General features: G+C 39.7%; 1 protein-coding gene across 1 annotated transcript; it reads right to left on the bottom strand.

The window, feature by feature from the left end:
- Positions 1–10,899: 10,899 nt before the first annotated feature.
- On the bottom strand, positions 10,900–22,256 carry PLSCR5 (phospholipid scramblase family member 5). The gene is made up of 8 exons (XM_032192832.1): positions 22,076–22,256; positions 19,395–19,546; positions 15,046–15,088; positions 14,007–14,227; positions 13,089–13,250; positions 12,098–12,259; positions 11,053–11,131; positions 10,900–10,966 (listed from the first exon to the last, which is right to left on the bottom strand). The coding sequence occupies exons 1-7, from the start codon at positions 22,086–22,088 to the stop codon at positions 11,093–11,095; spliced, it is 792 nt and encodes a 263-aa protein (XP_032048723.1). The 5' UTR covers positions 22,089–22,256; the 3' UTR covers positions 10,900–10,966; positions 11,053–11,092.
- Positions 22,257–25,108: the final 2,852 nt, after the last annotated feature.

The following is a 25,108-nucleotide window of genomic DNA, read 5'->3' as shown; positions in this document are numbered from 1 at the left end:
ACAAATGTCCATGTGGATCGAGGGCATTGGGAATGATGTGTTGTGCAGATCATCAAAAATATTCTCTAATTTTCTATTAGACTATATTAAGAAATCAAAGGAATCAAACTGTGGTACCGCATTGACTTCGCTGGGACAACATCCACAGCACAGGTGTCACAAGGATGAAAGACACTGTGCAGCACAAGTTCCTGTTGGGCTTTCACTTTTCTGGTGCATTATCTTGCTGGCCTTGACAGTCTGCAGTGATAAGGACTGTGATAAAGCTGTCCGATAGGCAACCATTTAATGTATTAGTGTATTTGCTAAATTATTAATTCAATTAATAACCTGATTGTTCTGCATCCCACTAAACTCGTTGTCTTTATCTATCTGTTGCACTGTTAGAGCATTGGAGTGATGCCATTCCCACATGGTGGGCTCAATTATTTTAAGTGGAAACGTTCCAGAACAAAATAAATATCAGAACAAAACGGTTCTAAGCTCTGAGGAGTTTAAAGTGCACATCTGGTTCTTGATTCAAATACATTTTAAAAATTCCCTTGCATCACAAACACTAATGTTGTCTAACCCTAGCCCTATGTTGGAGGAAAACTTACAGTTCCAGGTGGGGTATTGCTGCCCTGGTGCTGAGCAATGCTGAAGGTTAGGGAAGGCATTACTTGTGGCTCTTACCGAGTTCCCAGATACTCAACTCAGATACTACAACTACATGAAACTAGAGATAGGACAGAAGGTGGAAAAAAAAATCAAAAAACATTTTTTTTCACTTCTATCCTATACACTCAGCAAGCTGTCTGTATAATAGCAAAAAATCCCTCCTGAAAATGAAAGGAAATAGGATTACTCTTTTTAAAATAAAACAGTATTTTGTCACTTTGAATTCTTCTATTGGATTCAGAAGTAGTAATAAAAAAAAAAGCTTGAAACATTCAATTGAATTCTAAAAATGTATGCTGTGGGAATATAAATGTTGTTTTTGCGGAAGCAACAATACAGATGGACAGTTTTACCTCAGGGGTTTACAGGGCCACCTATTTATTTGGGCAAGTTCTAGAACAGATTTTGGAGCAACTCCAACCTCCTGAGGAGGTGTTACTGTTACAAATATGTGGATCATCTTTTATTGTCAGGAAAGGAGAAGACAGTTGTGAAGGAAGCTACTAACAAGCTATCCAGCTTTCTGGGAAAGCAGGGCTTGGGAGTATTGAGAAATAAATTACAATATGTAGAAAGAGAAGTCACGTATTTAAGGCATCTAATGTCTGAAGGAAAACAAAGAATAAATGCAGAGAGGATTCAGGGAATTGTTGAAAATTAAGAAAGAGCTAAAAAGTTTTAAAAGGAAGATTTTTTTAAGGAATGAAGTCTGAAGGAAAATGGATACTCCCTGATGGGAGAGAAATGCTGAATAAAGTGATAATGAGGCAAATATTAACTGTTTTACATCAAAAGAGTCATTGGGAGGTGCAAACAATGTGTGATGTAGTGCTAAGAAAGTATGTCTGTGTAGGAATATACACTTTAGCGAAGCACATATGCAGAGGATGTGCCATATGTCAAAAGGTAAATAAAAAGGTCTTCTGTAACCCATCTAGAGGGGGACAGGAGCCAGGGCTTTGACCTTTCCAAAGTATACAGGTAGACTTTACTGAGTTACTTGTTTGTCCTAATTGACCACGTGTCTGGATGGGTGTAAAGCTTTACTGCAAGTGCTAAAGCAGGCCTTAGAAATTGAGTGGGATTTTTACAGCCCCTGGCACCTCTCCTCTTCTGGGAAGGTGGAGTGAATGAACCAGACATTAAAGAAGCAATTAACTAAATTAGTGTTAGAAACCCAACTTCCTTGGGTAAAATGCTTACTCCTACAGGTTCAAACAGCACCAAGAAAGGATATAGGAATTTCACCATATGAGATGCTGTTCAGATTGCCCTATCTGGGCAGAATGGATGAGATACCACAATTCAAAACAAGAGAGTTTTCTTAAGAACTGTATTCTGGGGTTGTCCTCTTCTTTGTGATCTCTCAGGACCTGTGGGTTGTTGGCTCAAACCCCACCTTTGGAATTCCCTATTCACCACCAACACCCAGGAAACCGGGTCCTGATTCGGACCTGGAAAGAGTCAGCTCCGGCCTGAATGGGAAGGACAATTACTAACCACTGAAACAGCCGTAAGAACTGCAAAAAAAGGTTGGACTCAGTATACTCTAGTGAAGGCATCCGTCGACCCTAGTACCTGGGAAGCTGTTCCTACAGAAGACTTGTTGGAAGTTGAAATTGAAGAGAAAAATCTCATAGTGGACTCTGAGCAGGATAAAAGCTTACAATTGTAAACTAACCTTTTATTTTCACAGGTAAGTAATGAGTGTGATTTGTGATTGAGAGAAAGGACAGACCTATAGCAAACTGCAGTGCTCCCAAGGAGGGGGGTTGTTATAGTAGTAGTGTACATCTTATTCTTTGTATTGATAATTATTTGGAAACCTAAGGTTTAAAAATAATGACAGGGAAAAATCGATTACTAATTTTGTTTTTAGTGATTCTAGGCCTCAGAGAAAGCCTCGGTCAATTGGCAACTTGGAAAAGGCATGACCAGAAAATAGCAAAAACTGGATACCCCATCAAAATATGGGTGACTGTGACAGAGGGTTATGTACCACAAGCCGTCACATTTGATTCTTGTGAGGTGTTAGCTTGTGGAGATTTAAATGCCCAATGACAATTGAGCAGAGAGAACAAATAACTGGGAGAGACCCAACAGCCAGATTGAGAATAGCTGTATGGAAACAATCCTCTATTGCCATCAGAGAAAGGGAGAAACTCAAGGAGAAAACAGGAGGCCCTCTGAAATGTGGCAGTTCAAACATTTGAGATTCAAACAGGGTATGGGGATGTGAATGCCTGGATAGAATGGGTCAAATATACCGTCCAGAGTCTCAACCGTAGCTACTGCTATGCTTGTGCCTCAGGATGACCAATTGCCCAGATAGTGCCCTTCCCATGGGGGTTGACCAAGGATTCCCAGGGGATGCAATGTATGATTACATTGTACCAAAAAAAGACTGCCTGGGGAAATGAGGGCTGTAAGTCTCTCTTTGCTGTTCCTTGCGTGATAGCAATATTGCAGTTCCCCCTGCATTCTCTACAGCTATAGGTAATCATACAGCTTGCCTCTCATGGCAGGGTGTGAGTGCTACCCAGCATCTGGGAGAATATGCCTTGTGCTACCAAGTACTTGATGGGAAACTGCTCAAGACTTGAGATCCCCAGGGCAGATCTCTGGTGGTACTGTGGAGGGAAGATCTTACGGTCCACCCTACCATCTAATTGGGGAGGCACTTGTGCACTTGTTCATTTAGCTATACCCTTCACCCTGGCCTTTGAAAGAGAAACATCACAAATACCCAGAAGAAGTAAAAGAGGCTTAGGAATATCATTTGATGATAGAGTATACATAGATTCTATTGGGGTACCTAGAGGAGTTCCAGATGAACATAAAGCCATAAATCAAATTGCTGCAGGGCTTAAGTCACTGTTCTGGTGGGTAACAATCAATAAAAATGTGGATTGGATTAATTATATCTATTATAATCAGCAGAGATTCATCAATTATACCAGGGATGCGATAAGAGAAATCACTGAACAGCAAGATGCTATCAGCAAAATGGCTTGGGAAAACAGGATAGCATTAGATATGATGCTCGCGGAGAAGGGTGGTGTATGCGTGATGCTGGGCAACCGTTGTTGTACTTTCATCCCTAACAATACTGCCCCGGATGGCACAGTAACAAGAGCATTGCAAGGGCTTACCACCCTTGCCAATGAACTGGCAGAAAATTCGGGAGCAGACACTTCCATCACAGGATGGTTGGAATCTTGGTTTGGTAAATGGAAAGGGATGGTAATGTCTATATTTACATCCTTGATTGTAGTAACAGGAGTTTTGACAGCCATTGGTTGTTGCATTATCCCCTGTGTAAGGGGACTTGTCCAGTGGTTAATTGAAACCACATTACTGAAACAAATTACCATGGATCCACCACCCTACTCAGATAAAATGATGATATTAGAGGAAATGGAGAACAAAGAAAGTGAAGAAGAGGAAGATATTTACCAAATTACACTTAAAAAAATAAATAAAAATAAAGAGTTTAAAAAGAGTTTTTGCAAAAATCAACAGTTTATAAAAAAGGAAAAGGGGGGAATTTTGGGAATATAAATGTTTTTGCAGAGTTACATTGTTTAGAAGGAAGGAATGTGGTATTGAGATATGCTTGCAGTGATAAGAAAGCTCAACAAACAACCTTGTAAAATGCAGACAACTGGACTCAGAGCAATTAGGAGAAAATCACGATGTTAAGTCAAGTCAGATAAGTGAAGGAATATTACCACTTTAAACAGTAAAAGTGTCAAAAGAAATTTGAAATTTAACAGGCCAGCAACTGAAGGCCGTGCATTGTCTGTGAAGCATCAGATAGATTGTGAACCTGGATTACTCACTCTGTGGGGAAACAGGGGAGAGTCCTGTCGTCAAAAAGTATATAAACTGTGTTTTGGAACTAGTAGATGCGCTCTCCTGCTTGTGGGGCACCCGCTATTGCAATTGCGAATAAATTACTACTTCACTGAGATCCTCGCCCGAGCCTAAGTTATTGGCTACGGAGTGTTTCTCACAATGCAGCATATGAAGCATTTCTAGAAATGATCCTTAGTTTGATCCCAGCCTGCATTTCTTATTTCAGTCCTTTACAGTCCTTATATCAGGGGCATAATCATTAAAGATGGCTGCACAAAATGATTCCTGATGGCAAAATATAATTCTTAATTGGGCATGAAATGAGACATGGGTAGAAAGGTAACACATTTATTAGAATTATCAAAAAATTCCCCAAGATTCTGTAAGCAATTCATGAACAACTGGGAAAATACTTATGTAGCAACACTGGAACTTACCATATACACACCAACATTTTCTTTCTCACCTGAAACAAACAAACAAACAAAAGACAAAGAAAAGAAAACACAATGGTATCCAGGTTCATTTCTGTCTAGAAAGGAGTATTTCTGTGTAGAGCAATGGCTACCAGTGGTCCCTTGGGGTTTTTATTTTAATACAAAACAATCGTACTCTAAGTAGAGCACTTAACTGATGTGGTCAGCATGGAGTAAAAAGGCCCTGCCAGTAATATCTGAGGGTGGAAACATGCATTGAGCTAACATGTCCTGTTGAAATGACTTGTGGGATTTTTTTTCCCCTCAATAACTGCCATTTACTGGAATAAAAACACTATTAGTCATGCTATGACTGACCAACAGAAAGTTAAGGATAGATCATTTGTGGTGAGGGCATCCGTATTTTCCAGCCTCGTGTTCCCAAAACGCAGGCAGAAGGGAAGCCTCGACCTGGGGCCAGCTGGGTGGCAGTGACATTCTCGTGGGGCCACCCTGTGGCTCCCTGCACTTCTGTCCTCTGCTTTTACATAATGCCATTGTGCTTTGTTGCACACTAAGCCTAGCCTGTCAATGTTTACTAGCAAGCACAGTCAATAAGGTCCCACAGGTGGGCAGTGACCTTTCTCCCAGTTAGGATGTCATGTGAGAACTCAGGTGGTCTTGATGACGTCTTTTATTACATAGTTATTTGAGGATTACTACAATAAAATACATATATTATAAAACCAATACTGACAAAGTAGCCAGGTCAACATCAGTGCTGCCTTGCTCCATGGCCAATCCTGGGATGTGGTTCCACATGGGAAACAGTGCTCTGATATGAAATTTGATGGGACCTTTTTGGGAATGAGTGAAATCCAAGGTTCATTGCACTGCATAGTCCCAGGTACAATAACACGGCAGGTTCAGTACAAAATCTGTATAATTCAAGTAGACTTCATGGTTATCAAGGCAAATTCCTACAGAAATACTAAAATGTCAGGGTTTGTTCTCCTTTGTAAGAAGAAAATGGAAGAGAATGAGGGTGAGAAGTCTCTTCTACCATTTTTGCAAAGAGACTGGAATGTAAGACCTAATTGTGAATTGAGATGAATTTTCAATGGAAACCCAGGAGATGCACAACAATGAAGTCACCTGCAGACATCCTCTTCGCAGTGCCAAGAGTTTCCTCTTGAATGTCCATTCCAAAGGAATGTACACGTTTTTGGGTACAGTCACTGGGCATGTGTCAGTCTGTCTAGCTGACCTTTATTTTGTAAGAGGTTAGTACTGTGCATACAAATGCACCCTAACAAATATAGAAAAGAAAGCAGAAAATTGTATCTGTCTTGGCTTGTTTTGCTAGCTTCATTTAAGAAGAGTGAAGGAACAAAATAGTGGCAAATAAACAAGTCCATCTCACAGCAATTGCTAACAGAGTACCTCAACAATGATTTGGCATTAAGGCATTCTTAAGAGGGATCAGGTTTAGCAAAGTATCTTGGATTCCAGAAAAAATAACAAATCTCTTCTCACAGAATATAGGGTATCTTTTCCTAAGGATCTAAAGTCCTTACCCCCACCATGGAGCCACTTTTAAGGAAGAGAAATATTAAAAACCTAGAGCTTAACCTCTAGGTTTAAACCTCTTTAACCTCTAGGTTTAAACCTAGACCATTTAAAAACCTAGAGCTAATCTTTGAATTAAACTAGTATGTATCATTCTAACAGAGAATATATCATTCTAATTGAAGGAAAGCAATACAAATAAGAAGACTGTTAATAGGAGGAAGTTGCATTTTGGTTTTCCTAATGAGAGCTACCACTTAGCTCCATTAGAAAATGATTATTTTACATCATTTCTAGGTTTGTCTAATTCTAAAAAAAATAATTAAAAAGATGTTTTTCAATATATGCATCACAGTAATTCAAAGAAAAGCACTTTCACATACTGCAAATTATTAGATAACCAAAGATCTCAGAGCCTGCAGAGATTCTGTGTTGCCACTCTTTCCATGGACAAAGCAGCTCCTTCCCACTGGTGTCACCTGGGGTTGTGGCAGTACCAAGGGTTTCCATCTTTACAGCACATGGTGATAGACCATGATAATACGACACATGGACAAATTTCACTAATAGAAAACTTCCCCACACTTCTAGGGACCCCACCACAAAGCAGTTTCCTTTAGACACATCACTTTGTTTCTGCAGAAGGTGGGGAGTGCCTTGGGACTGCAGCTTCTCCCCTCTCCACCTGTGGAAGTTGTAGAGATGATCCAGGTACAGAATAGATTTTGGACTGACCAAAAGAACCCTCTTTAAGGTAGACTGGATTCTGCCCGTGCATCTACCAGATGTCACAAAATATGTCACCATGACTCATCTGTAAATTTGGGGCAATAAAGACAATCAAGCATCTTATGCCAAAGGTTTAATATCAGGCAACAAAGAAAAAATCCTCCATTTAAGTTTGGAAATCAATTAGAGGTTAAAAGCATGTTGATCTTTAATCAGTGTCCCGGGTACACTTGTAGCTAAATATTCCAATAATGAACTGTTGCTGCCACCTACTGCACACAAGAATTATGTACTACCCAGATCCACAGCTAGCTAGCAAATGGGAAAGTAGTCGCTTTCAAGAGTAGTTCTCTTTCATTAGAACAAACATATTTCTTTCTAGATGTTCAGGACATGACTCTGCTTTAGACAGTATCTGTTCTCCTTTGGGGGAATACCAAATTTTTGGAGTGCCACTCATGGCATTGGGGAATTGTGAAATGGAGGTTTTGTAAAGAGTTCATGTAGCTTCCATCACATGAAATGCATTGGTGTTAATAAGAACATTAGTAGAACATTCTTATTACTTAGAAAATGTTTGTAGTACGTTAACTTTTCTTTCATAATATCACTTAGGATTTCATCTTTTGGCAGCATGAATTCCTGCTCTCCCATGGCAACTGTAGTTTAAGTGAAGGAACTTCCAGTTGAAAAACTGCTGGCATTGGCACTAGATTTATACCAGGATGCTGAAGTTAGGACCAAAGTCAAGCAGACTGCTGAGGAAATTCTCCTAGCCAGCAAGAGCTGCCCCAGCCCCTCTGCTTTGTTTTATCCAGGGGCTTAGCCTGTTTCTGTATGTCTCAAAAGCTGTCCCTGGCTGTAAACAGGGACATTCATACATTCCTACACATCTGTTACCTTTTTCCTTTTTTTTTTTTTTAAAGAAAAAGAAAAATAATGTGTATTAACATACAAAACAAGCAACAATGTCACTAAGAACAAGAAATACAGTACCATCATCTGGTTGCAATATATAAAAATATATAAAAGTATGCATAATTCACCTACAGGGCATGTGTGGATACTCATGGCCAAATTCAGCCCTGCAGGTAAAGACAACCTTGTTTTGTATTGACTTCAGTGGGGACTGAACACATTTGCTTTAAAGATGTCTTTGGCTGCTAAGGGTCATCAGAGGGCTGGAAACTGGAAGAGTGACTGATAATCCAGGACCAGCTGCTCTCACCAGGCCCTGAGTTCAGCCACACACACCACGAGTACAAGAACATGGTATTACATGAGACCCAACACTGTTGCTACAGTACAGTTACTTCTGTCTAAGGTAGCAAGGTGATTTAAAGGGATAAATTAAAACAGTAATATTGCTCTTTTCCTCAGTCTGCATTAGATTAAGTCAGCAGCAAAAGGACTGAATTTACTAGAATTACACCAGTGTGTAACTAGTGAGAAGAGCAAATTGGCATGTCATCTGTACCTCTCTGCAAAACTATAAATTTCCACAGGAGGGAGCATCTTGCCCACTATACCCATAGGTAGAGAACACGGAAATGTACCGGGAGGGGAGATGGCAGTACTTCCCTGGAGCTCACCACTGTGGATGGCTCTAGCCTGATGTGCTGCTAGGAATTATAGTGAGAGCTGGTAACAAAACGGTTAACAAATAATGATGATTGTCAGAGCTTGTTAACCACAATTATTTTCAAGACATATGTAATTCTGTATAAATACCCAAGTCTGGTATATAATCTAAAACATACTGTTTAAATCTATAAGCGTTCCTGAGCTAATTTCGCTATGGGAATTTTAGTTGCTGCTTCCTGGCTTCACTGTGTTTGAATTCATATCCATGAACGTTAAATTAAAATTAGTCTAAATATTTGTTGAGAATTAATCACCTGATAAATTTAGCTCTGTTTCATTTTTATGAATAATTCATCATCTCCTCTCCCTTCCGTTGGTGTGTTTGGTTATTTACAAGAATTGAATTACCAGTTCATGCTACAAAATCCTGCATTCCAGGGGATTTGTAAAATCTTCTCCTTGTGAACCTGACTGGTGATTATGACAGCATTTGGTTTTATGGTGTTGTTCTGCTTCTTGAAGGACTCATTGTATTTTTTAAGAGAGACATAAGCAACCTTGCACAGCAAATACTTTGCAACAAAAATGTTTCTGTGTATATTTTATGTGTATCATGGATGTTCCTAGACAGGATGCCTGTATTAGTAAAAGCCTGTTGGTGTGAATGATTAGGAACAATATTATGAGGTGTGACTGCAGGAATGAACAGCTATATAAAACTTACCTGAAATAGAAAAAGCTGCTGTTGTATAGTCCTTTGCCAAAGGGAAAGAATAATTCTGTCCCTGGAAGGCATTTTGCTCTAGAGTGGCCTCAGGTAAGGCTGAATGAGAAACTATCTACCACCAGATATTATGAAGAGGACAAAAAAAAAAAAAAAAAAAAAAAAAAAGACTTTTGTTCATGGGAACAAGAATCTTTCAGACTTCAGAATCTGAAGGAATCCTTCTGATTCCTTCAGAATCAAATAGTTCAAATGTTAAGTGGTTTGTGCACCTCTAGCACACAGGGGATGACTCTCTCTCAAACCTTATTTCCTGCCTTCAGTATAGGCAGTGAAAATCCAGATTTTCTGAATGAAATTTTTGTTCCCCACTCTAGTGTTGGAAGACTAATTTCTGGGTGCTGCTCATTAAATAAATCTTTGCCATAAAATTAAATTACTAGCAAACATCATTTCTCTTTTTTTTTTTTTTTTTCAACTTACTTAAATAGGTACCATCTTGAAGTTCACATTGGGTGATGTCTTTATATTTCACAGAATCACAGAATTTTCTAGGTTGGAAGAGACCTCAAGGTCATCGAGTCCAACCTCCAACCTAACGCTAACAGCCCTCCACTAAACCATATCCCTAAGCTCTACATCTAAACGTCTTTTGAAGACTTCCAAGGATGGTGACTCCACCACTTCCCTGGGCAGCCTGTTCCAATGCCTCGCAACCCTTTCAGTGAAGAAGTTCTTCCTAACATCTAGCCTAAAACTCCCCTGGCTCAACTTAAACCCATTCCCCCTCGTCCTGTCACCAGGCACGTGGGAGAACAGATCAACCCCCACCTCGCTACAGCCTCCCTTGAGGTACCTAAAAAGAGCGATAAGGTCACCCCTGAGCCTCCTCTTCTCCAGGCTGAACAAGCCCAGCTCCCTCAGCCGCTCCTCGTAGGACTTGTTCTCCAGGCCCCTCACCAGCTTCGTCGCCCTTCTCTGCACCCGCTCAAGCACCTTTGTTGCTCTCAAACTCAGTTTGCTGATATTAATTAAATTACAAATCAGAAAATTACTTCTAAAATTATGAAAAAGCAAAAGCAAAACCCACACAACACACCTTCATGTGGTTAGTAACTGGTAGCATAACTCACAGAGCATCAAAGGGTTCTTTAAACATAGACTTTCATCAGTGATGCTGCAAGTCTTCATCTAATCTTTCATGATTTCCCATGCAGAAACATCAAAAGGGAAAGAACAGAATAGCACTGTTCCAAAGCAACAGTGCTCTGTGGGAAAAGTATATGTTTAGCTACAATGCATACATGACAAAATTATTATTTACATGAGAAATATTTTAATAAACAGCATCATTAGCTCCCTTTCTTTTCCTATATGGAACAAGGATTTGTGCAGTTCAAAATCATGTCCAAAGCTCAAGGGATTTCTGGAAGAAAATGAAAAAGAATTAGAAAGTATCTAACATATAAGTCTTCAAAGCAAGAAGATCAATTTATGTTCATTTTTACTTACTGAAACACATTCTGCATATTTTATTGTTTCTGTCATCCTGTTATAATCCATCCAGAGAGTTTTCAAAGAACATTAAGTCCTACAAACAAACAAACTGTGAATGTAAGGAAGGTACAAAAATACAACAATTAATATGAAAAGTCATATCTGTAGGCTTTTATTACATAAAGTAACTAGGTCAGTCAATCAACTTACATTGTTTTGCCACTGAGCAACCAGAGTTTCAGAGGACAATCCAAAAATCTTAAGTACCACAAGTTACATTTCTAACCTAATAAAAACTAAATATCAGCTGTTGCTGTTTTAAAGCAAAGACTTTCTAGTGAATAATTTACATAATTTTGTCCTTTTGCGTTTTCTGATGTATATACTGAAGGTGACTGATACCATTGCATGCTTCTCTTAACATGTTAAAGTTGACAAAAGCAGCAGGCATTAAGAAAATAACAGTATTCTCTTTTTCATATGTAATTCTTTTCTTACAATTAATTTCACAAGAGATTTTTTTTTATTTTTAGGAGAAATCATATGACCTGAATATTATACATGCAAAACACTCAACAGAGTTATTGAAGCGACAGCTGCCTCCCTCCCCACCAAGGAGTCCCAGCTGGGGACCAGGTTTGAACAGTTAATTTTTAGATGGTTGGTTTTGCCCTGGAACATAAGAACTGGGCTCAGTGTTTTAAATTACCACCAGAGCTACCATAACCTTTGTTATGGATCATACAAACACAGCAGATAAGAAGCTTGGGGAAGTTTGCTACATTTGATATTCGATCCTGTCATGCAAGATATTGAACTACACACAGAATACTATTTTAAAAGTTTAGTGAACAAAATATTACAAAAATAGAAAAACTAAAAATGGAATGAAAAATAAATAAATAAATAAAAGCTTTCCAGTGAACTGCTATCCTCCAGGCAGTGGTTTGACTTTTCACTGCATGTATGCCTTTGTAGGATCACAGCTGACAGCAAGGGCCCCTTTGTTCCCACAAGCTGCCCAGCTCCATGAAACTACCTCTTGATTTTTCATACTTACAATGAGAAAACATGCACCAATCATCACTGCCTTGATTTTCACATCAAGATCTACTGGGACCTGGATCCCAAAGTTGGCAGTGTTGGTAAAAACATTGTTTACAAATCCAGACCAGTACTTGGAAATTTTGCCAATGGTTGACATTTCATTGAGAACTTTTACCTGCACCAATGAAAGATAGGGAAAAAAAAAAAAAAGTAAAGAAATCTAATACGCACTGATTATATCCTAACAGAATTAATGACTGCCCCAGTACGCAGAGTATGCCATAGTTGCCAGGCTGTTCTTGTCATTGAAATACTCTATTAGTGTCAGATTTACTTTTAGGAATGGCACTCAACAAAGGGTCTCTCTTAAACATTTGGAGATATCAGCATCTTCTTTGATGGAAAAGTGGATGAAGGTAATTGTGAAAATTTATACCAATTCTTCTTTCATAACAGATTTTTTTCCCCCATTTTGTGTTTCTGATGTGCTCCAAGTCACAGTAGTATCACTGCTGTGGACCACTGTCCCCCACAACTAACAGATATGTTCTTGATTGTGCAGCCATCTTCATGTTTCTCAGACTATACTGAAATTTGGGACAATCCCTACTGAACTCTTCTGAAGAACACAGAACTCTTATGAATCTTTAACTAAGAGAAAGAGCTTTGTTCACATCAGAAACCTCTGTCCATGGTTTCTTCAATCATCTCCCATTCTCCCTCTCATCTCATAAATCTCCCTCTAAATATTTCAACAGCTCTTCAGAATTACTTTTCTCCTGACAAATGATGTTAAATGGATGCAGAATTGTCACTCCTGTTCAGAAAACACCTGCAGGAATCTGCACGTAGAAGTCAGGAACTGCAATGCAAGTCATTGTAATTATGTTCCCAAATTATTTTAGCGTTTTTAATATTTTTAAGGGTAGAATAATAGGATTTTCAAGTGAGAAATTCATTCAAAGCAGTAACTTTAAAATTCTTACCACTCGTAAGTAACATACCTCAAACTCAACATCTTCAAAACAGCCACAGGTTGCATATGGGCCAATTATTTTTAGAACATCTTCTTTGCTTTCATTCTGTATAGTAAACTTAGGCAGAAAAGGGTCCCAGTTCTGTACAACATACCCAGCTATTGTACCTGGGGGAGACTGCACTTCTAGCTATCAAACAAAACAAAGCAAAATCTTATAAACTGGTCTTATATTAGTGTATTTTTCCATAATACTGTATCATTTAGATAACTGCAAAATATTTATTTACTGAACGTAATTATGTATAATTTTACTGAATCATGAACTGGATATCTAATGGCTGTCTAATGGTGTTTATATACCTCAAAAGCTGCACTAGAAGCTAACATCAATGTAAGATTTGAGAAAAGTAATGCGCAATGTAATGCAAAAGTATTATAATCAGTGAGTATCCTACAGGCTTTTTCATGAAGTAATTGTGCTACCCGAGGACCTTTTTTTCTAAAATCCTGATGCAGCACCAATAAAATAGGTAGGTGAGTCATGCTATAAAACATTTTCATAAAATAAGAAAGATGCATGAGAAGAAGACAAAAATGGAATGAAAAAAATCTGATTCTGTATTTTTCGCTCAAAGAAGCTTTTTTTTTTTTTTTTTTTTTCTGCAATAATTGCTTCTAAATTAAGGCCTTTTTGTAAGAATGGTCTTTAAAGGAAGTAAGAACATAGCCCAGTAGCCAGTATAAGGTTTTTATTCTCCTCTCACTTGTAATATTGCCTGGACACATGCAGAAGTGAGAACAGAAGCTGCTCTCCACACAGCCCGGGGCTGGGATGGGGCTGGGAATTCCTTCCTGCCATCCTCACTGAAGTTGCACAAAGCTTAATTAATGCTGAGCACATGCAGTGATATGCTCGGACAAAAGGCAATTAGGCAGCACTCACCTCTTGCAGGAAGCAGGGGAACCAGCAGCTGCTGCATCTCAAGGGTCTATTCACTGTAATCACTTCTTGGCCTGAGTTATCAGCAATCCTTATGGTGAAAGACCTTATAGGCGAACACAAGTTACGATCAAAGCAACCGTTTTCTTCCACTGCAAAGTAAACTCTTTGTCCCAAATGGTTTTTTATCTCATACTTGCTGCAGGTTTCTGTGCCAAGTATGGCTAATAAAGCAAAACAAGTCAGGTGTTACTGTACTGTAATGTTAGAATTAGAGGTAGCCTCTGCCAAGACTCACCAAATTCAGCTTTGCATACAAGTTTACAGCTTCAGTCTTCTCTGCCTTATATATTCTAAAATCTATGAACAGAGACTGTATAAAAAATGTTTTGAAATTACACAAAGTACAATAATAATGATAAAATAATGGCAGCTCTGTATTTTGAAAGAACATTTAGTTCAAAGACTTTGGTTTGCTGTACACTGAAGTATAGATCACAAAACAGAATTCATGTCCTGAGTTTTGTTTTTGGCTTCTTCTTTTTAACCTGTGAAGAATAATGATATGAGGCCATCCCACTTCAGTGACAACTTGCACTCAGGGAGGTACCCAAGAATCAGGCCACAAACATTTCAAGAGGGAGAAATGCATTTAAAAAATGGTTTACTTGCAGAACTTGAAACTTTGAAATTTTGAGGAACTATGTAAATAAAATTATGCTTCATTTTTTTTTTTTTTTTCTGACCTTTCTTTCTCTATTCACTTGTCATATGTTAATTGCTGTTAAGGACAACAACCATCCTTCCAATCTATGGAAAAAATTCATCTTTAATAACTGAGAGAGGAGTTTTAGGGCTGAGGCAGAGGCTCTTTCTGATCCTTCTTTCCTCATTTCACTGTACTACCACCACAGTAGAGACCTGACGCAAGGTCAGCAGAAGACTTTGCAATGACTCCAGCAAGATGGGGAGAAGACTTGAAAACCCTCTGGAGATACCTGTGTACCAGCACCATTAGAGCATGATAAGTACTGCACAATACCTTCAAGGAGCTCCACCTGCTGATGAATAATTATCCGGTCCAGCTGTTTAAAATCAAAACAACAAAAAAAAAACAACAAAAAACAAGGTAGTGAGTGCTGGAAGAGCCTACACTTCACTGTCTGAAACTGTCCTCATCCGTGAAAATGCAGGAGAAAAACTCTTTGCCATGACACACAGCTTTTCTGTGCTTATTGTACCTCTGCCATACTCTGGCTTAGAAAACAATCACCAGTCTTACAAAACCTTAATTTCAGTCTACCTTGATTTCAGCCCACCTTCCAGTTTTATGTGACTTTTTGTGCATGTTTTACCTGACATGTTAGGCATTGCTAGTTCCTTCTACTCAAAACCCTGGTAGGTATCAGACAGCTGACACAGGGTTTTGCCATTACTCACAGCTGAAGTCAAAAAGCACGTGATGGACTTCTGAGACCAGCATGTTGCAGTTCTCTGGCATTTGTATATTTTACAATTGACAAATCTTACCTGGTACACATTCCAACTGTTGCAGCCATTTATCAATTCCAGTCATCTCCTGCAGCTAGTGCAGGCAGCAAAGAAAAACTTGTAAGAGAGAAACTTCTGTATCCCTTTTGTTAATCTCTGGAATGCACATGCCAGAAATAATAAAAAATATTTGGACTTAAAAATCTTCTCCCAAGAATATTTGCTGTTTGTCATTTAGATTTCATGAGATATGAGAAACCTTAGAGCTCATGGGAAGTTAGTACAGAGCTCTGCTGATGAAAAATGAATAAACAGGTTAAAGATGGCAGAGCTATTTTAATATTTTAGTATTGATTTTAATATGTATTACTTTCCTCCAGATAGATTTTCAAAGGGAAAAGAAAAATAATGAACCTGTATTGTTAAAAGCTTTGAGTGATTTTGCTCTGTGTATTAGTTTGTTGTGTCCCAGGCAGAGGCAATATTTAGACAACACAGCAGTACCACTTGTTAGGCTTGTTTGTTTTGCCTTGTTTCTGCAAGGCAGCCATTCTGATGCATCTTTTATTAGGACACTTGTGGATTAAGAGAATTCTGCACTGCATTTGAAAGCATCCAAAGCCCTTTGGTTTACATGGCTCTCGGTCCTCTTGAGCTCAGATGTGTTTAAATTCCTTATACACAGCTAATTGTCAGAATTCAGTTTTGTCAGTATTAAATTTACATCTGATCAGTCTAACAAAATCTAAACAAGGAAACTTCTTACAAAATTGGTTAAGCCTGGATAGTGGCACAACACAACATTGATCTTCTTGGAAAATGCATCTTAGGTCTCTTCCATCTATTCCTGCTCTGGGCAAAGGAATGACCTTTGGGTTGGACACTGCACAATTCCAAGAACTATGGCTGTGATCTGGAAGTTAATCATGGTTTTTGGGTAACCTGTCTTGTAGAAATGTGTTTAGGGTGTCACTTTCATGGTAATTACAGAAAGCATGGTATCAGTGTACCAGGGCAGAAGCGTTACTTTGTCAGTCTCCGAAGAGCTTTGAACAGCCAAGTGCATTGCTCCACAGCATGGCTGGCTTCAGGTGTGTATTTCCAGAGGGAAATACTTCTTTCCAGCTTTAACAGGACAGATATTTTCTTTTCCTCTCACCCATCACTACATGCTTGGCCCCTGAGTGTAGAGGAAGCACGGCCAAAAGCACGACAGACACCAGTAGAGTCAGATCATGCTCCATTTTATTGCCCGAATAGCCTAACTTCTATAGTGAACTTAACAGGGGCGGACAGTGTTTCACACAAGATTATTGGTCAAAAGCACTCAGACAAACAACTACAAGAAAACAACTCCCTTGTGATTAGCAGTCACGTAGACCTTGTCCTTGAAGCCAGCTGCTGGTAACAATATTTTTCTGAATTCCTCAACTGGGCAACGTGGGAACACTGTAGTGGGAACTTCTCATAGTTGCCCTGGTAGCTTGGTTTGCTTAGCTACAGCAGGCCATGGGATTTGCTGAGGCCTACTCCTGGTTGCTTAAAGCAAGCTCAGATCGAACAATTGTTCCATGGACTCATGTCCATGCCCTTTGTGCCAGTTCCCAACACCTGAGTTCCTGTTTTGTATAAGACTGTGGGGATCTCACAGCAAGTATGAGCATCATCCTGCACCAAAACATTCTGCAACGCATGGAAACACTAGGTGTGGTATACGCCAATAAATCAGAGGAGGGGATGTTTGAATCTCTAAATAGATCTAAATACAAGGGAGCAGAAGACTGGATTACTTAGAAAAAAAAAAAAGTCATCTAGAAAAGTAGAATCCATAGAATGAGGGAGAAGGGAGAGTTCTTCCACAGCTTCCCTGGCCAGCAGGGGCGACAGTGAGGGCCAGGCTGACTGCATCCTCTCACAAATGCAGCATCACAGGCAGTGACACAGCAGACATGGACCCACAAGTCATCCTTGGACCTCCCTTATTCCAGCAGATTGGATTCAAAGCTTGAATCAGTAACAAAAATCCTGGTGAGCAGAAATCTTCAGTGCAACACAAAGAGGTGCAATCGCTATTTTTTTTGTTACTGTCCCCTAGCCCTTAGTCCAGGGGATGCTGTCGGACCACATTAACAGCCAGACCTGACCTTGGAGAAGCTGAACCTCGGTAAAGATTGCTTAACACTCTACAGCCACTCTCCAGCAAGCAGGTGTATTTTTTTTTTCTTACACAATGAAAATCCTTAACAGAAAACTTGCAGTGGGTTGCTCGGGGGCAAGAAAGGTTGTGTCAGGAAGCCAGGCTGGCTCAGCATTGCACACCCTTTTTACTCTCTTCAGACAGCAGAGCAAATTGAGAATAATTAGGAAGGGCTGCAGCACAGGCACATGGTTATTGGGTTGAGAACAAGCATGAATGAAGTCTTGAGTTCTAGTTATAGTTCTGACAGCTCCTTGCTCTTTTGTCTTTGTGTCAGATGTAAAGCTTCTATAAAATGGAGAAATAGAATTTGCTTGCCCACATTGTATGGCTAAAGCTGAGGTGTAATTCATGTTCATGCAGAAGACTGAATATGTAATTTGGCAAGTATTTACTATCACAATCACTTTTTGACTAAAAAATGGAGCTCGACAGTCTGTGAACAAACACTTCTGTAATTGACAACACATATCATTTTGTGCACAGGCACCATGAAATGAAAATCATAACACCACATCGAAGATGATTTCTGAAGGGTCTCCTGGTTTCATTAGCTATCTAAGTGGCTTAGGTTTCAAATATAAAATGCATTCAATTTCTGTTTCTAAACCAAGCTACAGACAAGCATATTTGAAGTAGAGCCCTCAAGTGAAACAAACATTTCTCAGCACTACCTAAACACAAATACAACAGAAGTGTGTGTATCACCATCATCTGACTACACTGTGGGCCTGATTCTTTCCTCTGACATACCAGCTGGGATGCATGAAGTGTTACTCGATGTATGTAAGAGTGACAGGATCTGGCCATTTGTGAAATGCAAACTGGAGACAGTGTCAAAGCAGTAGCCAGGGGTGGACTTCCAAAAAAAAATCAGGAATAGATGAAACTTTTGGAGCTGACCTGCTGAAGCTATGGAGCTGCAGACCTCCACTGATCTGAGCTCCAGGGGCTGTGTGGTTTCACAGGACAAGCTGAACAGGTGCACACTTAGCACCAGGATTAAGATGTTTTTACCATTCCCTTTCCCTTTCCCTCCCCTGCCTGTGACCTTAGCTTCCATTTCCATGCAATTCTCTGTCTTTGGCATTAGCCCTTTCCTGCCCCACAGCCCAAAACAGAGTGGGCGTGGGTCTGCAGCTGCTCAGGCTTTCAGTCACCATGTCATCCCCTTGGGATATGGCTTTCCCAGGACCCTCCCTCTAACCTTGAGGGCACTGTCCTGGTGGGCACAAGGAATTTGCTCAGAAGACCTGCATGTTCCCAAAAGGATGGAATGTGACAGTTCCTTCAGCACACTGCTTGTTTTCATCAACCAGACTAGTTTTGAGGTCAGACGGAGGTTGGCAGTGGTTTCCCTGGAAGTGAGCTCTTAAGGAGCTGGAAGGAATCTGGGCAGGACAATGAGAGGGATAAAAGTTATGATCAGGAAAAAGCGAGTCTTAGAGAGAGGAAAATTGTGTTTGGGGGGCAAGGAGAACTGTACACACAACAAATGGTTTTCCATAAAAATGAATGGCAGCAATGAAGGAAGAGCTTATTAGTCCTATGCTCCTTATTTCATAGTAATATCAGACAACCAAAAAGCTTCCCCTTCTCCAACTCCCTCTTCACAAGAAAAAAAAAAAAAAAAAAGAACACTCCCAAATTTATCAGTCTATGATGAAAACAGAACAGTTTTAGCATTTGAAAATATTCAGGACCTGATTCAGATACTCCAGACCAGGTGGCAAGTTATGAGCATGTGATGTTTGCTTCCAGAGGCTTGAGGGTTCAACAGGCTTATCTTGTTCAGGAAGGCCAGAAGAACCAGGGAGGTAATCCTTAAAGATTGCAGTTGTTTGTTGTTGAGATTCTGCAGGAGGAGAAAATAATTAAAAAAAAAAATCAGAAATGAGCAGTGTCAAACAGCAGCTAGCTGCTCGGATCCAAACTGGGACATTAGTGTCACATTCTGCCTGGAATTACATCAGCATTTTAGTTCAGATGAAGAGCAAGGGTCTGAAGCTAATCTCCTGATGCTCCCTCACTTCCAGCACTCCAGTTCACCCTACAAAGCTGTCTTGGAGCATGCAAACTGAGACCCCTTCAGATAAAACTAAACTCAGAGATGCTGGGACAAGGCTGGAGCTGAACCGTGCTCACACATGGGGTGGCCGTGGGCTCCTGAGCATGGGCTGCTTGGCACTGCTGCCGCTGTGCTGATGTCCACCCAGCTACCTGTCAGGGCTGGCTTCCCTTCCAGCATCTTAAGGGCATGCATGTTTTCTCTTTAATTAGAGATAAAATTTCCAGGGATCTCAGATTCTCCATGCTACATGTTACTGCTGTGGTATGAAAAGTCTACAGCTTCTTCCAGTGCATTATTCATTAATCTTAACAGGAGATCAGATACCGGTAAGCTGCATTTTCTCGTCTGCTGTTGCAAACCCTTCCTTTAGGACACAATGCTGTTTACCCTGACCAGTGCTGCTGGAGGTAACGTGGGCATTTACTGTTACTGGCACCTCTGTGCATGCATCTGCTCGTATACACAGGCATCTTCTCTCTCCATGCAGCAAGCTCCTTTGCCATTTGATTCTGCACTCCCATTGGTTTCACTATCAGCATCTTTCCACAGCCTTCAGTAACACTAGCTCTGCTGGAACAAGCAGGAGCCAGCTGAAGCTCTCAGCATGTACATTGAAAGTCCTCGTATTAAACTGAGCCTCTGTGCCTCAGCAAGAAAACAGTCTTCAGACTGATCATTTTTATCTCCTGCATAACAATACTTGGGCACAATAAGGCCTGAAGTCCAGAAGGAATTTGGGCTCTAGGTCTGAAGATCTATTTTGCAGGTGTGGGTTTAAATGAGATCCTTTAGCTTTATTTGAACCCAGTTTGGCTGATTCATTGTTTAATCATATTTTGATCTTAATTTGCCTTTGCAGCCACTGCTTTCCTTCAAAGTCTGAGGCCACAGGAAGAAGAAGCAACCCTTTTGAACTTGTAGCTGGCTTTTAAAAATATATAACTGGGTGATAAATATTTTATATGCTCTTCTGCATCATTTTACCTCACAGGATTCTGTTACTGCCATAACTCTTGTTGTTACATGAAATGCTGTGAAGTGGCCGAGTGTTTGTGTTATTCTCGGATAATAAAGAGAAAAAAGTCAACAAATTGCAGTTCTACCTGTCAAATTTTAAGCTATACAAAAATCAAGCAGTAAATATGTTGATGACAACCTAAGCTACTCTGAGGCTTTGTCTATTTTTTATTTATTTTTTTGTGGTTCTTTGATATTTCATTTACGGTATGGGAGAACTTAAAAGTTACTATATGATACAGTGAGCATTCCGTACAATCATAATGTAGGGAGCTACTGGCTCCTATAGAAGCATATTATCAACTTCCTTCATTACGAGCACTATTTTACACAACATGAATATATTGTTGCTTCTGTTAATAGCTATACATTAAAATACACATAACCAGATCTCTTTTATATGGCTTAAAATAAGCAAAATGTATACTCCTTAGAGAAAAACATATATTCCAATAGTACAACAATGCCCTTAAATCTGTTTGCTGCTGTATAAATTCAAGCACTGAAAATGCTGAATGTCTTAAGTATGTTGTAGGGGGGAATGAGGGTGGTAAACATTTGGCAAACACACAGACATAGCTGGATCTCCCTGGGCCAGCATCTGCCTCCATACGTCACACCAGGGTGACCTCTGTGGGGTTGCATTCACATTAAGAAAAAACAGATTTGTATCTTTCTGCTTAGTTTTAGTATTTGTCAGAATAGAAAAAATGAATTTTGATGGCTTGTTAGATCAGCATACTACTATATATCTGATCATATAGTGTTTATCTGTAGCCCTGAATACCCAATGGGCTGCAGCTCAAAGACAATACCTGACAAAAATGAACCCAGATAGAAGTAATCTGGTTAAATTCAGTTCTTCTTCAGATATTTATTTTTCCTATATTACTCTGGGCAGTTTTGAAAGTGAAAAGCATTTGCAGATTTTGTATTTTCAAAGTGGAATAGGAAAGAATAGTGCAAAAATCTGTTTTAATCTTGGATCAATACATGTCTTTCCATACAGCCTATACTGACAGGTTTAAAAACAAACACACGAACACACCATTTTCTGACTGAATGCAGATACTAACATTTTGTAACATATATTATTCAAATAACATTCCAGTATAGATTTTAGTCTCCTTAGGAACCTCTTGAATGCTGACAAATTAAAGGAAGCCAAAACAACCATAGTTTGGCTGCTGTGATTTTAGCCTGAAACTCTCATTTCATCAGACTGCTGATTGCTGGAAACAAGACTATAGTTTTCTGTAAACATGATCTAAAAATACAGACTATAGATGCACTTACCTTGAGAGGCCATGAAGCTTCCTGAGTTACTTCTTCAAAGTAAGCCAGGTTAAAAGAAAAGACTTTTCTTGTTGCAGCAAAGAAAAAAAGAGCACAGCATGCACAAAACTTCAGAAGGTGTCTGTCTACTTCGTATCAGCTTACAAAGAACTGGAGGAAATGTATTGCCTTTCTCATGTTCCAGAACACTGCATTTCATGTAGATGGACTACAGGGGGAGATGATGCTAACAAACAAGAAAAACATTATTCATTTCAAGTCATTTGCACCAATGGAAAGAGGAAGTGTTTTGTGCATACAAAGAGACAAAACTTCAATGTACCCACTGGGTAACTGAATGCTTTAGACCTGAAATTCCACTTTATAATGTATGTATACATTCCATGACTATATACATTCTGTCTTTATAATTCAATATTTATGTTTCTGTTTCTGCTGGTATCCAGCAAGGACAAAGGAGCTAATTACCTGCATTTCCCTACTGCTGGCCCTCAGTCAGCAAACCCGGTACTCAGAGCAGGGGGAGCTACCTGGGCTTTCTCTCTGTGCTCCACTGGTGGGGCATCAGTGTCCCCTGCAAGGGATGTCACTGAGCCCCAGGAAAGGACCCTGTGCCAGCCCCTCCACAGCCCCTTGACATGTGGGGCTCCGCTGCTGATCCCTGTGAGGTGTTCAAACTGCATAGATGAATTAAAACTCGCTGTCTGTGCTCTGCTCCATATGAGCACAGCCCAGTCCAAAAAGTATCACATGTAATTACCGGCATTGCACTGAGCGGAAGGGAGGAGGATGGAAAGTAACCTTGACTTACCAGCTCATATTTCTACCTCAAGTGCCCAAGTCGTCATGGAGATCACGCACCTGTGAGCCACAGACAGATATGATGCATGGCTGCAAAAATGGCAGAGCCTGAGCAGAGGGTGCAGGGGAGTAGGGTGAGGTGCTGGGGACCATTTTCTATCCTGTTACTGCAGGTCCTATCAGTTTGAAATGGTCTGTAGGGGCACATCCGAGCAGATTTAAGTCCAGAGGGTACAGCTGAGGAAGATACGGACAAGGAAGAATCTATGAAGGAAGAATACAGAAAAACCTTCCTAAAAAATAAAATAATAATAATAATAATAAACAAACACGGAACCTATTTTTTATTGACTGTATTAGTAAATTCAAATACCACAGGTCTCCCAGTGGAACATGTGAAAATCTGGCTGTGCAAAACCTCCCCGCATTTTGTCATTGCACTTTTGGGAAGTCACTGGGCAGTGCAGCCCTACCCAGCTGATCCTGGCTGGGCTCACCCCTGGAAACATGGCGTGGAGGGAGAAGGCAGCCCACTGACAAAGGAATTTGGCTACTGAAAAATGCCTCACTAAATAAATCCCTCCAGACTGGGAAGAAATTTGACATCACTGGAAAGAAAGATTAGGAATGACTAAAAGTTTTTGCTTCCTTTCTCCTTGTCAAAGATATGCTTCTTCTGAGTGAGGATCTAACCTGGGGAGCAGACACAAAGCTTAAACAAGATTTCTGAAGAAGAAAAGGAGAGGGAAAGCTCTGGGAAAATATCGTAAACATAACTTTGAAAACGATGGATCGAAAATTTCAAAAAGCAACTCAGATACAGCACTAACCCAGCTTTGAAAATGAAAAAAGACTTGCTTCACCTCCCAGAAAACCAAAAAAAACCAACAAACCACCACCATCACCACCACCAACAAAAAAAAAGCTTCTGTCAACACATAAAGCAAGTGTGGTGCAGTAAGAAAAATGTACCTAAAACAGACAAAACACACACTTAGAGATAGATGCTGAAGGAATAGGTTTCAAACATTTGCAGAGCATTTTGTGAGAACTCCAAACAGCTCTCTGGCTAGTCCTTTCCATCCCCAACCCGTGCTTGTAAGGGCCTGGGGCAGCCCAGCCCAGCCCAGGGAGCCCTCTGCTTTGCCCACCGCAGCCAGTTGCAGCCAGATCCCGGTGCCAGGCAGCGGGCAGGAGGGCAGCAGGGTGGCTGGGCTGCCCCAGCACAGCTGCAGAGGTTCCTTCCAGAGCATGGGCTCCTTCTAGAAGCTGGAGCCGCCGTGGTGCCATGGGCAGGTCCATGCACAGGCAGGGACCAGGCTTTGTTGTTCTGCTGCTCATGAAATAAACATTTCCCTGAAGCAGTTCTGCCCCAAAGAACTAATTTCCTGGCATTATTTACAAAATTGCAGTAAACAGGTAATAGAAAGATACAAAGTGTGGCTCGAAGTGCATTTTATGTTTTTCCATTTCTTTTACAAATTTCCATATCTTTCACAATGTCCCCTCTTACCACATTATTATTATTATTATTATTATTATTATTATTATTATTAAATTTTTATTTTTATTTTTCTGAAACAATCATTTTAGTAGATTACATCAAGAGATTTCTGCAGGAATTGAGAACAAGTTTTGCACTGAGATAGGTCTTTACAATTAAAATTATGTATTTAATAGTTTATTCAATCTCAATTTATCTTTTTATCAAGTACTCACATATTGGTCAAAAACTGCTCCAGCTGTGATTTAAGGCAGCCTCACTAAGGACTGGAGCAACAGAAGACTTAATCATATTTATCCACAAACGCAAGCATCCTTTGGTGCTATTTAAAAATACATAGAGAAAAACTACAAACAAGGGAGGAACATTTAAAGAATTAAATATAGCTATTAGTTATAATTACTAGTTATATATAATATAACTATATATATAGTTATAATATAATATATATAATATAAAATATTGTAATACAATTATATATTATATATAATACTATATATATAATATAATATATGATTATATGTATAATTATGTATATATATATAGTATAATATATGTATATATTAGTTATGACGAATAGTTATATATAACTAATTCTAGATAACTTTTAAGGACTTAGAACTGCAGCACCCAAATTCTGCCAAGACACTGAGCTGGGAACCTTTGTGAGCTGGGAACCTTTGCCCCCTGTTGAAGGCTTCAGGGCTCGCTGCCTACATTTGCTTCGC

The sequence above is a fragment of the Aythya fuligula genome, chromosome 9 (genome assembly GCF_009819795.1).
Source record: "Aythya fuligula isolate bAytFul2 chromosome 9, bAytFul2.pri, whole genome shotgun sequence".
In the NCBI taxonomy this organism is placed as follows: domain Eukaryota; kingdom Metazoa; phylum Chordata; class Aves; order Anseriformes; family Anatidae; genus Aythya; species Aythya fuligula.
The sequence above is the reverse complement of the archived record's forward strand: the minus strand, read 5'-3'. Positions and strand labels throughout refer to the sequence as shown.